This window comes from Haliaeetus albicilla, chromosome 23 (genome assembly GCF_947461875.1).
Source record: "Haliaeetus albicilla chromosome 23, bHalAlb1.1, whole genome shotgun sequence".
In the NCBI taxonomy this organism is placed as follows: domain Eukaryota; kingdom Metazoa; phylum Chordata; class Aves; order Accipitriformes; family Accipitridae; genus Haliaeetus; species Haliaeetus albicilla.
Window position 1 is genome coordinate 2,522,248 of NC_091505.1, and position 14,898 is coordinate 2,537,145.

The window sequence follows — 14,898 nt, forward strand, 5'->3', positions numbered from 1 at the left end:
AGATAATGCAAGCCTCTGCTGCTCGGGAGTGAAATACTTCTTTGAGAGCAATAAAGAAGTTTCTCTGACAAACTATATTTTCCTCTAAGCAGTCTGCTTCAGGAAACCACATAGCTCAAAGGTTGCAGAGGATTACACTGCTGTTGACGTAGTGGTCTGACATTGCTAGTGGCAGCCCATGGAACACAAGGGAGTTTGCCCCCATGATATTTTATCCCAGATTGATTATTTTCCCCACAAAATCTAAGTAAGATTTTCTAAGTAAGAAAAATGTATTGGCAGCAGCTGCCATCAGGTTGATATGAGAACCAGCACTAGACTCTGTGTAAGTCATTTTGGCAGCAAACAGGTAGAATGCTTACTCTTCTGGCCATATCATTTGCAAGCCACAACATTTTTGAAAGAATAGTAATGGTGTTCTTTACGTACTATAGATTTCATCTTACAGTGCTGTTAGAAATCTCAGCCTCACTGAGATCTGGTTACTGTCCAGCAGATAAAGCCCTGAAATTTAGACAAGCAGTCTTACAGATAGTTGGGCTTTGCTGCTCTCAAATTCTCCCTGCAGAGTGGCAAGTTTTGTTTTCCTGAGGGAATTTAGGAATGTCAGCTCTGGCTTTTCAATCAGCATTTGCAGACAAAAGAAAACAAGAAGCATTATCAACTTAAGCTGCTGAATTTTAAAGCAAACTCTGTAATCTCCTACTATCTTTGGTTCATGGATCAGTTGAAATTAATGATCGGGCTGAAGATGCCAAGTTCATATCTCACTACAAAGTCTGGAGCTGTTTCTATCCTAATCTTTTTGTTTAGGGCTGGCTGCAAAGATCACAACCTGATTTCAGTCCAAGTCTTTGATTTGGACTTTTCTCTAGTTCACATCAGCACGCAAAACAGAAAGTTCACACTCAAATGGTTAAAACAAGTGGCAGTTATTGCCTTCTCCAGAGTTCAGTCCTATTTATTTAGAGTTTTGTTATTTTGGAGTAACACCTCCATGGCTCTCTAACAGCATCACCTGTTGCATGTGTTTTGAAACACCACAGAAAGACAAAGCTCCGGAAGCACCATCAATGCCCCAATTCTAACAGATTATTCAAGAAGATGTATTAGCATTAGCATGCAGAGACACGCTCAGAGGGGACAGTCTCTCCATTGGGCACCTCCAGGGAACCAAATGAGCTGAATACTGATGAATGGCAAGGACCACTGCAGAAGGCAAACTGTTTATATCATTCCCAAAGGTCCTGCCAGAGTTTAACAGATGTGAACTTTGGGTCATTTGGCCTTTAATACCAAAGATGAATAAAAAATAAAAAATAGTCACTGAATTTCATCTCTATTTTTAACTACTTTTAAAAATAATTTATCTGGTTTCTTTTAATTTTAGATAGCCTCTTTTCTTAACGAAGGTGCTTACTTGGAACAATAGACCGTTCTCTTCTGAATTCAGAGGAATCTACTAAATTACTCCAAGGGCTGCCATGCGTAGAGCAGCCTCTGCCCTCATTATGACGTAGATCACAAACTACTTTCTTCAATCCATGGCACAGATTCAAAAGCAGTCATTTTCTTTAAGAGGGTTTTTTATACAGATCATCCAGGCATGTCTGTGGTTTGGCACTACTCACATCTGCAGCTCACACGATAAATATTTAATTAAGGATTTGTGTCACTGATTGAATTCGCTTATATAAAAGTTTTACAGATCATTGAGAGTCAAGGGATGGAAGTTTTTTGTCGTTGCTACAGGGTACGTTTTGGCTCCCATTTACAACTGCTGCTTTTTACTGGGTCCCACAGACTTAGCGCCCTCTAAAAAAAGGAAAAAGTACTGATTAGTAAAATGCACAGTTTAGTTTGGACACGGGTCCTTTCAGGGTCAGAAGTTGAATGAAGCACGATAGGTTTCCTCCAGAAAGGCTGGCAGACTAGATCCATTGTGGTGATACGCAGGGAAATCAGGACTTCAGAGACGGTTACTTTTCATTTGGGGCTGAGTTTGCATTGAGCTTTGCGTTATTTAAATGGGGTCAGCACACCTCATGTCAGGCAATGCCAGCAATGTTTAATACATCTTGAAATCACTTACATGGCACATTACAGAATGTTGCTGTCTCCTGGACTTTAAGTGTACACTGTTCAAAAAGCAATCAAAGATAATTATGTAAACAAGCAGTGCCTGGTAGTATAACATCAGCATCTTATTATCCTACTAAAATAAAATCAAGATCAAAAGAGTGCTACCATATCCAATGCATGCCACGTCTTTGAGCATTTTGGAAGAGATTTCCCCTAAGGAAAATGCCATGCATAGACCTTACACCATATGTTTCAGCCTACATTTCTCCCAAGCTGTCTTAGCACCCCAAATCCAAGTTATCAGGCTTATGACTTAGTCCAGAAGAAGTACAATGGTGACTGGAGGTAGAAAAGGGAGAGTTCCTTGCTTTTATGATCTGAGCTGCCTCCAGCTGGTAGGAGGCCAGCACCCATCAAAATATAAACTACCAAAAGATCTTGCAATCAAGAATTATTCTTTTTTGCCTTCCTTGTACTTGCTCTCACCAACATATTGCAGTTGATATGATCAATGATGTAATCAAAGAAAGATAACTGAGATTGTGAGATCAAGTGGAATTCTCCCATCCCTCCTCACCCAGTTCTACCATGTTGCCCTCAAGGTCTCAGTTCCAATCAACGTATATACAAGACTAATTCTTACCAATAATCTCTGCTGTGCTCGTGACCCAGATCTGGCCAGTGATACTCAGCAAACTGAGGGGGTTCTTTTGCATGTCAGAATGGTCAGTGTAGAACAGCCATTCATCAATGGCATGACTCCATTCAGCTCCTCCTAACAGAAGTCGGTTGACCATGATGGCACAACAATCGCATAATGCAGTTGGAAATGAATGAAAAAGGCCACGCAGCCCATCTATTCTCTAATGAGGGTTGTTGTTTTCAGTGTTGCCCCAGTACATTGACAATCTAGGGCTAACTAGAGGCTTATGCTCACTTCTCTGGAAAGGCTGCACCACTGTTAAATAGATACGGGATCAACCGGACAAGTTGCAGAGGTATTCATGAAGCCTCAGTACCTTGTAAATGTTTGTAAAGATAAACCTGCACAGATGAAAAGAGAAGCCAGTGAGAGTTCAGGAGATGTACGCAGACAGCAGTTTAGTAGCTTGGACAACAGTCAGTGCCCCCAGAGCCTGTTCTTATCCTTACCCTTCTGTCACAATGTAACTGTGAGAAAGCGACACTATAGTTTCTATCCATCAGTTTATTCAGAGAGATCTTGGAGTTGATAGAGGCCTGTTTTGAGATCTTTGGCTAACGGGTGATGCCATGTGAGCTGAACATTTAATTAGCGGGTTATTATGACCATAATGACAGGCCAAAGACAAAACTAGGAAGGAAAATCAAGATATAAAGCAGAAATGATGCTACTGACTATTTCCAATCTACATAACTCCAGGAAACACTCTTTAATACTGTGATCTGATACTTGCACATCAAGGAAATTCAGATGTGCTGTGGCTAAGCATCCCTGAGCTTTGAATGTCATCAGAGCCTATCTGTTGTGTTGAGATGCCCTCTTAGGAAGTTGCTGGGATCTTTGCTCCCCAGTGCATAGTTTTGCAAATTGAGCAGTCAGATTCACAGAGTAGAATAATTCTGGAAACAGCCACATTTTGGCACCCTCTTCACTGCTTTTATCCAAAAAATTTTTGCTGTGCTTGTTGTGCCCCCAAGTGCACAGCACATGATGCTGTTTCCAAATGGGGAAAAAAAAATGCAGGAAATAGGCAGGAATGTTATAGACCGTAAATCATATACAGATTCTTCGAGGGCAGGATACAGATCCAGATTCCATTCAATCCCCTATGTTAAGACTTGATTAAATTTTTTCCAAATTCACCAGCCAGCCTCCAGGATGCCAAAATGTGAAAGACAAGGGTTGCATTACACATGAAGCCTTTGCTGAGAAGGAAGGGAGGAAAGCTTACAGATCTTTTAGGTCTATCCACAATAGGTCCAGTAACCTTTCAAACTTCAGTGCAGACATCTCTTGAATTTTAGCTAGGAGGTCTGGATTACTCAGATGCCAGAGCACTTTCTCAAATTATATATTTGTTCCCCTTATTTACAGTGCATCATAAAGTGCAGGTGTCAATCAACAAAGATCATGACCTCTGAAAAGCCCCCATTCGCTCATTAGTTGAAGAGCACTTCAATGCATACATAGATTTATACTAGTAATTCCTGTGAAGATAACCAATTACACAGGAAAGTGAAATAAGTCTCACTCCTTCATTTTGAAGATTGCTAGGCCAACTTTTGTCCAAGTTAATATAACGCTACCAGTCCTTTTACAGAAGTCTACCTCTTAAAAGCAATTCAGTTGCCATGAACTGTCGTCTCTGGTTTCACACTAACAGTTGAATGGCCCTGAAAATAAGCAGCATTGAACTCACACTCAGAAGAGAAAACAAGGCTAAAAATTTGGAAGGTCATTTTCCAAGGAAATGTTACCTGTAAGACTGCATAATATATATACAATATTAAATTGGTGAATCAGGAGAGGAGGACTACAATTCCACACCTGAGGTTGAACTGCAAGTTCTCACAGACTTCTGCAGGAGCCAGATACCTACAGCTTTCTCTGCACTTACTCACAGAGGCCAGTAAGGCCAGAGATTCTAAGACAATGAATGATGAGCTGGACTTACTTAACTTCACGTGTAGTCACTTAGTGCAGGATATTGGCAAACCATATGTAATCAATTGAATGATCTGGAACTTTTCTACCACTGACCAAGAGGTCATTTAAAGACTCAAACTAATAAAATTTATTTCTCTTCTGCCATATTTTACCTTGGAGTGGTCCTAGCTGTATCACAAATGCAGAGGAGACAGCATGGTTGAAATCTCTAAAGAGACAGTGAGTCTGTAACAGGTTTCCAAACAAAACATGTAGGTAGTAAGTGATTGCAACCCCTTCTTTGCTCTAGCTTCTTTTACTGTCAGACTCTAGGTAATCTCGAATGTGCAGCGGAAATCACTGATATGTGTTTAATTCACTAGACTGGGAAATAGGCATTGTGCCATTCTGGAGCCTCCTCCTTATTTCTCCCATCAGGTGCCTCACCATACCCTGGAGTGCAGATAGATGAGGACTTTTGCCGACGGCTCAAAGAAGGAACGCGGATGAGATCTCCAGAGTACTCTACTCCAGAAGTGTAAGAGCTCCTGGTTTTATATTGAGAGCTGATACATGTTATTTCAGTATTACAAAAGAGATTGTATTTAAGTGTGGAGGAGTATGGAGACCTCATCAGATGATAGCTATGTATTTTGTTTTCAGTAAACACTGTAGTTGTGCATCTCTCGGGTGTCCTGATACCACAGACAAATGCTAAAGACAGACCAAGTCAGCCTGACCTTTGCCAACAAGAAGATTAACAGATCTCCCCATGTCAGTTGGAGGTCATGAATCTCAGTTCAGGAGACTACTGCGTCTGCCTTGATTTCCAATTCCATGACAGAAACTAGGCATCCATAACTGGGACTTATTTTCAGTGGGGCCTATCAGTCAAATTTTAAGTTGGGTGAAAATAAAAAGCCTACAGGCTCAGTTGAGGCAGGAATATAGAAGGAAAAACCATCCCACATGGAAACTAGAATAGAATTTCAGCACATGGAGATTTGAACCTGTCTTAATCCAAAACTATCCAAACAATGACCAAAACAAGCAGCGGCAGAAAGAAACAGTTTGGAAGCAAAGCTCCTATCCTTTTTCTTTCTTAATACCTGTGTTTTTCGTCTAGCTACCAGACAATGCTGGATTGTTGGCATGGAGTACCCACAGAGAGGCCTACTTTCACTGAGCTTGTGGAGCGCTTAGGAGATCTTCTTCAAGCCAATGTACAGCAGGTACAGCCATACAAACATTTCTTCAACAAAGGTGTACATATAGATGTATATGGATATGTGTATGCATGTGCACAGCTAAAGACTATGCTGAGCAGTAATATTAGATCTGACTTCATAACAGAGGTCACAAGGAAAATGGCTGCTGGGATGAGTAGAGAAAATGTTAACTATTCAAATGGGATTATATTTCAAAACTAGATGTTTATCCAGCCATAATAAGCAGAAACTTACATTAATTAAAAAAAACGCTCAGTTGCCCCGTAGAGAAACAATAGTGCTTTATCTCACAAACAATTTTAATTAGATTCTAACATAGTAAACTGCCAGTAGTTGGCCTGAACTTTCTCTCTCATTTTCTGAGCTTATGTTCATCAGTGCTCTTAGGAGCTTTAAAATGATGCAGTTTAAAGCTCAGAAAGTCAATTACATAATTATTAATTTCATAATAGTTAAATCAGTTGTTTTCTTCTTCAGTAAAAACAACCAGACCAGTTATGTAACTGTCAATTTAATTTAAGAAGAAACCAAACATTCTCCTCCAGCTCCTTCCTGTTTGCAATCAAATTTAGTGAAGCTAAGTTGAAGAGGACCCAGTTTGCAATATGAAGAGCTTGTGAGTTTTATCCTATAACCAAAGTAAATTAAGGAGACATAAAAATCATGATAAGGGAATAGGGCACTTAACTGCTTCTCAAAATTAAAAAAAAAAAAAAAAATCAAGCAAAGGGAAATTTGGACAAATAGTTTTAAGACTTAAAGGAAGACTAATTTCTGAAGATTACTGCAGGGGTGTAATGACAATGCAGAGTTTATTAAGATGTGTACTGAATTCCATTAAACTTGCAGCATCAATTTCTTGTAAGGACAAGAAATAAAATCCTTTAAGGCTACCATTTTAAGGACCAGCTCTTCCTAAGCTACAAGTCCTTAAGATGAATATAAGCAAAAAGTCTATACATAGGCAATATTCTTTTAGCAATTCCAAAATCTGTTAAAGTTGTCTTGGCCATAGGGGTTTTGTGACTTCATGCCACTCCCTCCCTTCTCCCAAACACATGGCTTAAACTTGGATTTAGGTGTCCCTGAGAAAACTGGTCCCTTGGAATTCCCAAAGAGGCCAGCTCAATGACAATATAGAGGACTGCTTTCCTGAAGTGCAGATCGGTGAATTTCTGTTCACCTTCGCTGAGGCAGAACAGCCACACATCTGGAATGTAGTAATGATCACAAAGAAATTGCTGCAAACTCATCAAAGATGCTGCTGTGAAAGTCAGCAAAGCCAGCTACTTTTAAACTGGATGCACATATATTGACACCCTCAGTACAAACATCACATTGCTGTGCCATATGTGAGGGACATTTAGAAGTCTGGTAACTGCTATAAAGACCAGTGAAGCAATAGCTCAGGCTGAGATGCCTGGAAGAGAGAACACACTAACTGCAGATGAGCACTGGAACATCAGAGACCATTTTCAGCCATTCTCCGTCGTAGGTTTCCCAAAGTGTACCATTTTCCTCATACAAAGCCTCCTACGCAGTAAATGTCGGATAAAGCTATACATTTGAACTTGCACATGTTGTGAAGAACATCATAATCACTTTGAAGAAACATCATAAAGTTAAAATAAAATCTAGTCCTTTCTCAGTGTAAAGCTCTGTAGAACACAATAACCTTTCACATCTGAGATGTAGTACAAAATGAACTTTACCACTTTGTGTTCTTTTATGTTATTAATTGTATAGGATGGTAAAGACTATATTCCACTGAACATCACCTTGTGTCCTGATGGAGAATCTAACTCCAAAACTTGCCCTGTGGAAGAAAACTTGAACAACTGTGTTAATCGCTGGAGTGCAGTGGAAACTGGGTAAGAAAATATATACAGGGGGCAGGAGGGAAAGAAAGATTTGATATAGCTGGTCACTGTTTGTTGTCCTCTCTCAATATGGCTGTTTTAAGGGAGTTGGACAGACAACTTTGTCAGGGCATCATTTATTAGTTACAAGAGATGAAAAAAGAACACCAGTCTAGGAAATTGAGCTGTGTCAGGGATGTTAATTGAGCTACCAACTGGTGCAGCATCTGCTTGGGTTTTATGCTGACCCCTCAACTTTCTTGCTTTCAGTATCAACAGCAAGAAGCGACCACTGAGTGTGAAGACATTTGATGAGGTGCCAGTGGAAAAGGAGAAAGTGATGCATGAGGTAAGTGAGGTGATTGCACCCTTCTCCACCAGGTTCACAGATCACTCGTCACCAGCACCAGAAACACTTATTAGAGCTTTTGAAATCTGTTTGGTAAGAAAAAGCTTTAAATCAAGCAGATTTGGCCCTACTATCTCACACATAGGTCCATGTGGCAACAGAGACCTGCATTTAGCTTAACAAATAATTTAAAGAGAAGCTCATGCATGATTATCCTGGCTTTGATCAGGCTAAGGGGTTTCATATTACATATTTCAATATGTTTTTTCCACCATAACAAAATGGCAGCTCATTGAAATGGAGCCTTTTGAAGGAAATGTGTCCAGAACACATTCTGGCTGGCTGAGAGAGCCAATAACTTGGTGGTGGTGAGGGTGTTCAGTTCTGGATAGACAAGACCAAGATTCAAGTTCCTGCTCTACTTGATTCACACGAAGGGCTCTAACCCTGGATTTTCCTCACCCTAAGTGAACATATTTATTGCTAGTTTAATGACACTGCAGGGTGGAAGAGTGTTGAAAGGTTTCATTTTCACTCCAGTGGAAAACAAAAGCTTGTTCTGTTACAGAATGATGGTTCTGCTTGTTGGCTTCCTCTGAAATTACAGGTTCCAAGGGTGGAGGGTTGTGAGGTTTTTTATTATTTTTTATTCCTTATTAAAAAAAAAAAACAAAACCAAACCAAAACACACAGCAAAAAAACCACAAACAAACCAAAAAACCCCACAACTCATGAATTTCCTCTATGGTTCAGGTACTCACTGGCTGCAGTGCCCAATGCATTCCACACCACTTGCCTCGATGACAGATCCTGTACCGCTAAGGAGGGATCTTTGTAACGCATGCATGCTTGAAGCAGATCAAAGTTTAGGGAGGAAGCATGAAGCCCTCAGGAAACCTTCTAACAGAGGAAGAGGGCAAGCATCAGATGGCTAGGAGCAGCAAAAGAAAAGAAACAGGTGTACAGTTTTATAGAAACAAGCCAGTCTGTCTACTCTGCTAGTCAGGGAACTGTCCCCCGAGCTCCAGCTAAGACTCCCTCTTGGACAGCCAGCCATTCCTCAGACCAACTCTCTTGGGAAGGGTCAAGTCTCTAGCTACAACCTGTCCTGGACATATTTCATGTCCGTGACAAATAGAGCATACTTCTCATCTGTTCTCTTTTTAGCACAATCTGATGCCCATTATTCCCTAATATTTTGCCAGATGTAATTTCTGTGCCTTTATCAGTGCATCTTAGGGATTAGAAAGCTTAGAATTTTCTCTGGCTCCTGCATCTTTCCTCTTGCAGGATAAAAATCTGTCCCTCTGAATCACACAAAGACATTTACTAGACAGATCTGTTATCAGTAGGAGATTACTGCTGCCAGCATGAGCATTACTTTCCTAAATGCTCCCTGTTCATGACATTTTAAAGTAAGTCCTTACATGAAGAGGAAAAGTTTCCAAAAAAGGGTAATAATACATTAACAGATCAGAAATAAATGTAATGTTTCAATGAGGATCTTTTAAAGCAAAATTATGGTGTGATCTACTTTTGGACAATGTAACTGCACTTAGGTTACTAAAATTATCTTACATATCAAGACATTAATACTGATTAGATCACATTATTTCAAATAGTTGCCCAGGAACTAACTCTAAAAGTGCTCTACCACACCTTCCTGCAGTTGTGCTACTTACCTGTAGTCTCCGTTGATATTCTTTTAACAATTCTTCTGTAAGGAAGATGCAAAGCAGCACTCAGATAAATTGTTTCTAGACGACGTATTTGAAGGGAAATAGTCAAGATAAAAACTAGAGAGAAAAGCTGGGTTCTACTGAGGTTTTGACAGACCTAATTAATTTAGGATTTTACTTTATACTTTGAAAACCAGTTTCTAGACTGATCTTATTAACAACTGATACATTACCAAAGCATTTATAAAAAGGCTTTTGCTTTTTATTTATTGTTTGCTGGGATTATTTTTTCTTTTTCAATCAGATTGACTGGTAAAATAAGGCTAACTAAAGCTTCACTTCCCATGTTGAGGTCTTTTGCTTTCTTGGCTTTGACAGACAGACAGACATGCAACTTTCCAGCATCACAAAATATTTCAAATGCAAAGAAACCCCCCTGAACATTTAATATTTTTTAAATTACTTAAAACAAGGACTGTGCATGTCTGTGAACTTGTGTAGCACTTAGCACAATAACAGCTTGATATTAATTGCAACCTCGTGACTCAACCTTAAGTGCAGTGGAACCAGAACCTCAACTTTAAAACTAATCAAGACAGTTTTGTTGGACAGCTCAAAAAAATCCATAACCAAACTACAATGAGCCTTTTAGGCTAGATATCTTTGCAAAGCACTTGGATTTGCCAAAATGATACTGAACTTCCACTTCCTTAAAATTTCAATGTTTCTAATAGTGTATTTCTAGTAGGCATTTAGGGTACTTTTTCTCTGAGGAGTCTAGCCAGTATTATTGCATATATTTTTTATGAATTTCTGTCTATTCATATCTCAGCTATCCTACCTAGACAGTATCCATATGTCACGCTTAATATCAATTTCAAGCTTGAAAATGTCAAATTATTTTTTGATATGTTCATTTTAAGGGTGCTCTTTCAAAATACAGATCAAAACTTTACCATCACAAAAACAAGGCAAATGTTCTTAGACTAAATAGCAGCATTATCAGGAACAGTTGGATAAAAACTGATAATATAGGCCCTGATAGGAGAATATTCTGAAGAATAGGCTTAATGTCATACACCAACTGGACATATCTATGTGTTAAGCACTTTACTACATAGCACACAATTGAGAGTTTTGACGCAAACATTTGCCCTCCAGGTTGTTGGTTGAGATATTGTGATTCCATAGAATAGCTGGTAGCTCCTACATGAGTTCCAGTACACAAGTATCAGTATATAACACTACAATATAACACCTACAGACGGCCACCTTGTTGGCAGTCTCTCCCTGATAACTGCATAGACAGGGATCCCCAAACTCTACAGGCCACAGTGAAGGAGAATTTGCATTCTCCTGCCCTTGCATTGTCTGCTCTGTAGCTGGAGACAGTTTTATAAGGTGAAATTCTATCAACTTGCCTAAAAGCAGTATCATCACAAGATAAGATAGCTGGACTTTGGTATTCTAAGTAGCTCCTTGGCTTTCCTTCTCTACTGACTTTAATAGCCATTTAGTCTGACTTTTCTCCACACTCTCCCCATGGAAGCCATTTCTAATTTAAAAGTGCTCCATGCTGTCATGATCATTTGGCACTCTGCTGATGTTCTCTTCTTTTTGCTGCTCAGGAGTCAGACAGTGGGATGGTGTTGACGTCAGATGAGATAAAAAGCCCGAAGAGGCTGGAAATCCGTTCTTGGCCTTACGGGATTATGGCTCTAGCGTGAGTACTTTTTGTCATTTCTTTTTAAGACAGCATCCCATTCAGAAAAACACTTCTGAAATTTGCAATTTTGTTTCTGATTCCAAAAGGAAAACTGTTTAGACTATCTAAACAAGCTAGAAGGACAAGCAACTCTGGATTTCAACCCTATAACTGGAAGACCATGGTTTATGTATCAAGAAAGTGGTAATGTAAACTTTGCTTCCAGAAAGAAGTTGAACATAAAACAGAGTTGCAAGTCTCTGAAAGGAATGCTGCACTGTTGCATGTAATTTACAGGAAGGTTAATTAACATGAAACATGTTGATTCGCATGATAAAAATGAAAACTTATTTCATCAGCTTTGAGCACATAATGTCTTGTCAATCAGTTTAACTCTTCTTCCAAAATGCCAGGTTGCCTTGTGATTCTGAATCCCATTCAACAAAATAAAAGAGTGCTCTCGAGTGAAGCTGGCATCTCCCATTTGTGATCTGATCTCCTGGGGCAGAGAATATTCTGCACATGGCAAATAATAGGAGCAAAAGAGCTAAGAATATATGTATCTACTTTAGCTGTTTCTTGACTGCCTCTCCAGTGTTCTCCTTTACTGATGGAGCAAAGTTAGAACAACTTGATTTATTAATCCAGAAAAGCACATTTATCATTATACCAGCATCTAACAAAGCTATGTTTTAACTTTAGATGTACAGAAGGACTGGCACCTTTGCAATTGATGGATGTGAGAAAAGTTAAAAAGGCATGTATAGTGAAGAATAGTATAAGCACTGCATTTACCACAACCATGATTTCTACATTTGCTTTATCACAGCTATGAAGACAGTCCTACAGAGAAGTCCCTTAATCCTACCACCTTCGTGATCCTATGAATTACATAGTTCATACTGGGTTTACAAATAGAGGCTGTGACAGTGTTTGCTATATGTTTATCCATTCATAGTATAGACAATCACAGAAGAATAAAAGCAGATATTTAGCTTTTAGCTAACAGTTAGCTCACAGTTCTCTATATTTCTTTAACAATCAGGTGCAGGCAGAGAGTTGACCGAGTAGTGAAATAGGTCTTCCCCACCTTCCTAGAAAAGTATAATAACAATAGTAACCCATTTTACTGATTCACACATTAACTTATAGAATTTCAAAGAACAGCTATCCAAAATATTAAAAAAAGAATCAATTCTGTAGCAAGGAATTCCGTGCCTATTCAGTTAATTAAGCTAATTAGACTTTTACTGAATTGCCTAGTTTTCTCTAAAATCTATTGATGAGATTTCTATTAGTTTCCTCTGTATTAAACTCAATGATCTTTCTCACCAGAGCAATTGCTTGTTCTACATCAAGTCACCATTTTTCTACATTAAAGAGAAATGATACATGAGAAAAAACTAGTGCAATTTCTGCATAGTATGGAAGAGTTCACATGAGAGTGCACAGTCAGAATCTAACAGTATTACAGAGGGGCTAACTCCCTCACACAGTGAGAAAAACAAGATGGAAGGAGCTTGCCTTGTCTTTTCAGGCCTTAAAACCATAAATTCCTAGATGTTTGAAGGCAGGAGAGAAGGAGAAAGAGGAAAAGGGAAAAAGTTACATAAGGAAGCCCAGAGAGTCTTGGAGCACTAACAGGGAGCATTCAAATGCTACAGATTCTGCTGGATAGGAGTGTCACTTCAGGAGTAATGTTGTTCAGCAGTATTTCCCCTGTAGTACTGTCCCAGTGTTGTACCTGTTGGGGGATTAGCAGAGACGTACACACAGTTCCATGTTTTTACCCTGTGCACATGCTGAGAGGATTTCTGCACAGCACAGTGCATTGCTATGGAGACCAAATGGCATCAGCTCTAAAAGAAGGAGCTCAAATGTCAGGAACTACATTACTATGATGCTTTACCTGGGCTGATTTACATCTTCTTCTGCATGATATCATGTTGACACAAATCCAACACATACACACAAACAGCCTCCCTGATAGGATTTATCCTTCTAAAGATTTCTATCACCTCTGACTGCTGTTTCCCCTACTGCATTTCTCCCATTTGGATAAATAGTTGGCAGAGGAAGGTTCTCTCTCTCCCCATTGGAGGCTTTCTGCTGAAAATCAGAAAAATCAACATCCAGACAGATGCAGAAACACAAAAATTCCATAACAGCCTGTTCTTTCAAGATTTCCAGGAAAACCTTCTGAACTGCTATCAGGCCCACCGGGAATGAACATGAAGTAACACGGCTCTGCTGCTTTCAGTGAATCTCTGCCTGACCCACACCATCTGGGGCTCTCCCCTTTTACAGTCAACATTTCCATAGGGATTTCATTCATCACAAGATGCCCGATACCTTCTGTGCCAGCCAGACCATGAAAGACCATCTTAACAGAGATCTGCTATAAAGGCAAACCCTGCAGCAAGCTGTGTTTGTTGTCTCCTCCTTACCAGGACCCTAGCTACCATTGAACGGACAGAGATGTGCTTTTTCTTGGCCACATCCTTCATTGAGTGTTTGAGGTCCAGCTGAGAAAGCTATTTTGTCAGCTTTTTTTTTTTTCTTTTTTAAATCTTGCAAACTATCATTGGCACAACTAACATTTTTAACATAGTTGCAGAGCATCCTGATGCCCTCTCATCTGAGGACATGACACCCCTTGGCACTCCTGCACTGCTAACTTGAAAAAACAAGCCTCAAAAGCATATAGAATAGTCTAGGAGAGGTCAGAAGAGAGTGCTGGTTTAATAGGGAAGATAAAGTCACCCTTGTTAATTGTGTATCTCTCTCTATCAAAAACATTTACCCTGGATCCTTTTCAAACAGTCTTTCTTTTCTAAAAGAAAACTGTTCAAAGGCTTAGCATGTTTTCTAAACCAGGGTGGCTGCATTTATTATTTTTGCCAAAATCTTGCTGTTTATTTATCTTGCATTCATTTCTCTGTCAAGTTTAAAATTTGGCAACACTACACACCATGGAGTGTCAGTGTCAAGAGTTTATTGAAGATTAATCTGATACTCTGGGCATGGAACCACTGTTAGACTGGACTAACCATTTCTGAGCTCTAAGCATTTTATACTGCTAAAGAATAAAGTCACAACAGCAGCTGAAGTGAGAAAGAGAAAGATTGACCGGGATAATGACACTGGAGTTAGCATTCGAGGAAGCACATTCAACATAGAGGGGATTTAATGATGGGATGACTCTGGTATCAGGTTTCATCTCATAATATTAACAGGCTACTGCCAAGCACTGCTTTAAAATCCTCCCAGAGACTCTATAATCAAGTTATTGTTTAAAATTACAATAGGTTTGATATCTGCTCAGTTGTCCTCCCTCCATCCCCACCCCACCCCCCACCCCCCCCC

The 14,898-nt window shown here is 39.5% G+C and overlaps 1 protein-coding gene across 3 annotated transcripts in view; it reads left to right on the forward strand.

Moving 5' to 3' along the window:
* LOC104315895 (vascular endothelial growth factor receptor kdr-like) overlaps nucleotides 1–14,898 on the forward strand; it is a 141,611-nt gene that overhangs the window by 115,067 nt on the left and 11,646 nt on the right. For all 3 annotated transcript variants that reach the window (XM_069810887.1, XM_069810889.1, XM_069810888.1), the window contains 5 exons: nucleotides 5,150–5,249; nucleotides 5,838–5,943; nucleotides 7,687–7,811; nucleotides 8,070–8,148; nucleotides 11,456–11,550. In XM_069810887.1, the coding sequence (XP_069666988.1) occupies nucleotides 5,150–5,249; nucleotides 5,838–5,943; nucleotides 7,687–7,811; nucleotides 8,070–8,148; nucleotides 11,456–11,550 (505 nt within the window). The remainder of the gene's footprint in view (nucleotides 1–5,149; nucleotides 5,250–5,837; nucleotides 5,944–7,686; nucleotides 7,812–8,069; nucleotides 8,149–11,455; nucleotides 11,551–14,898) is intronic.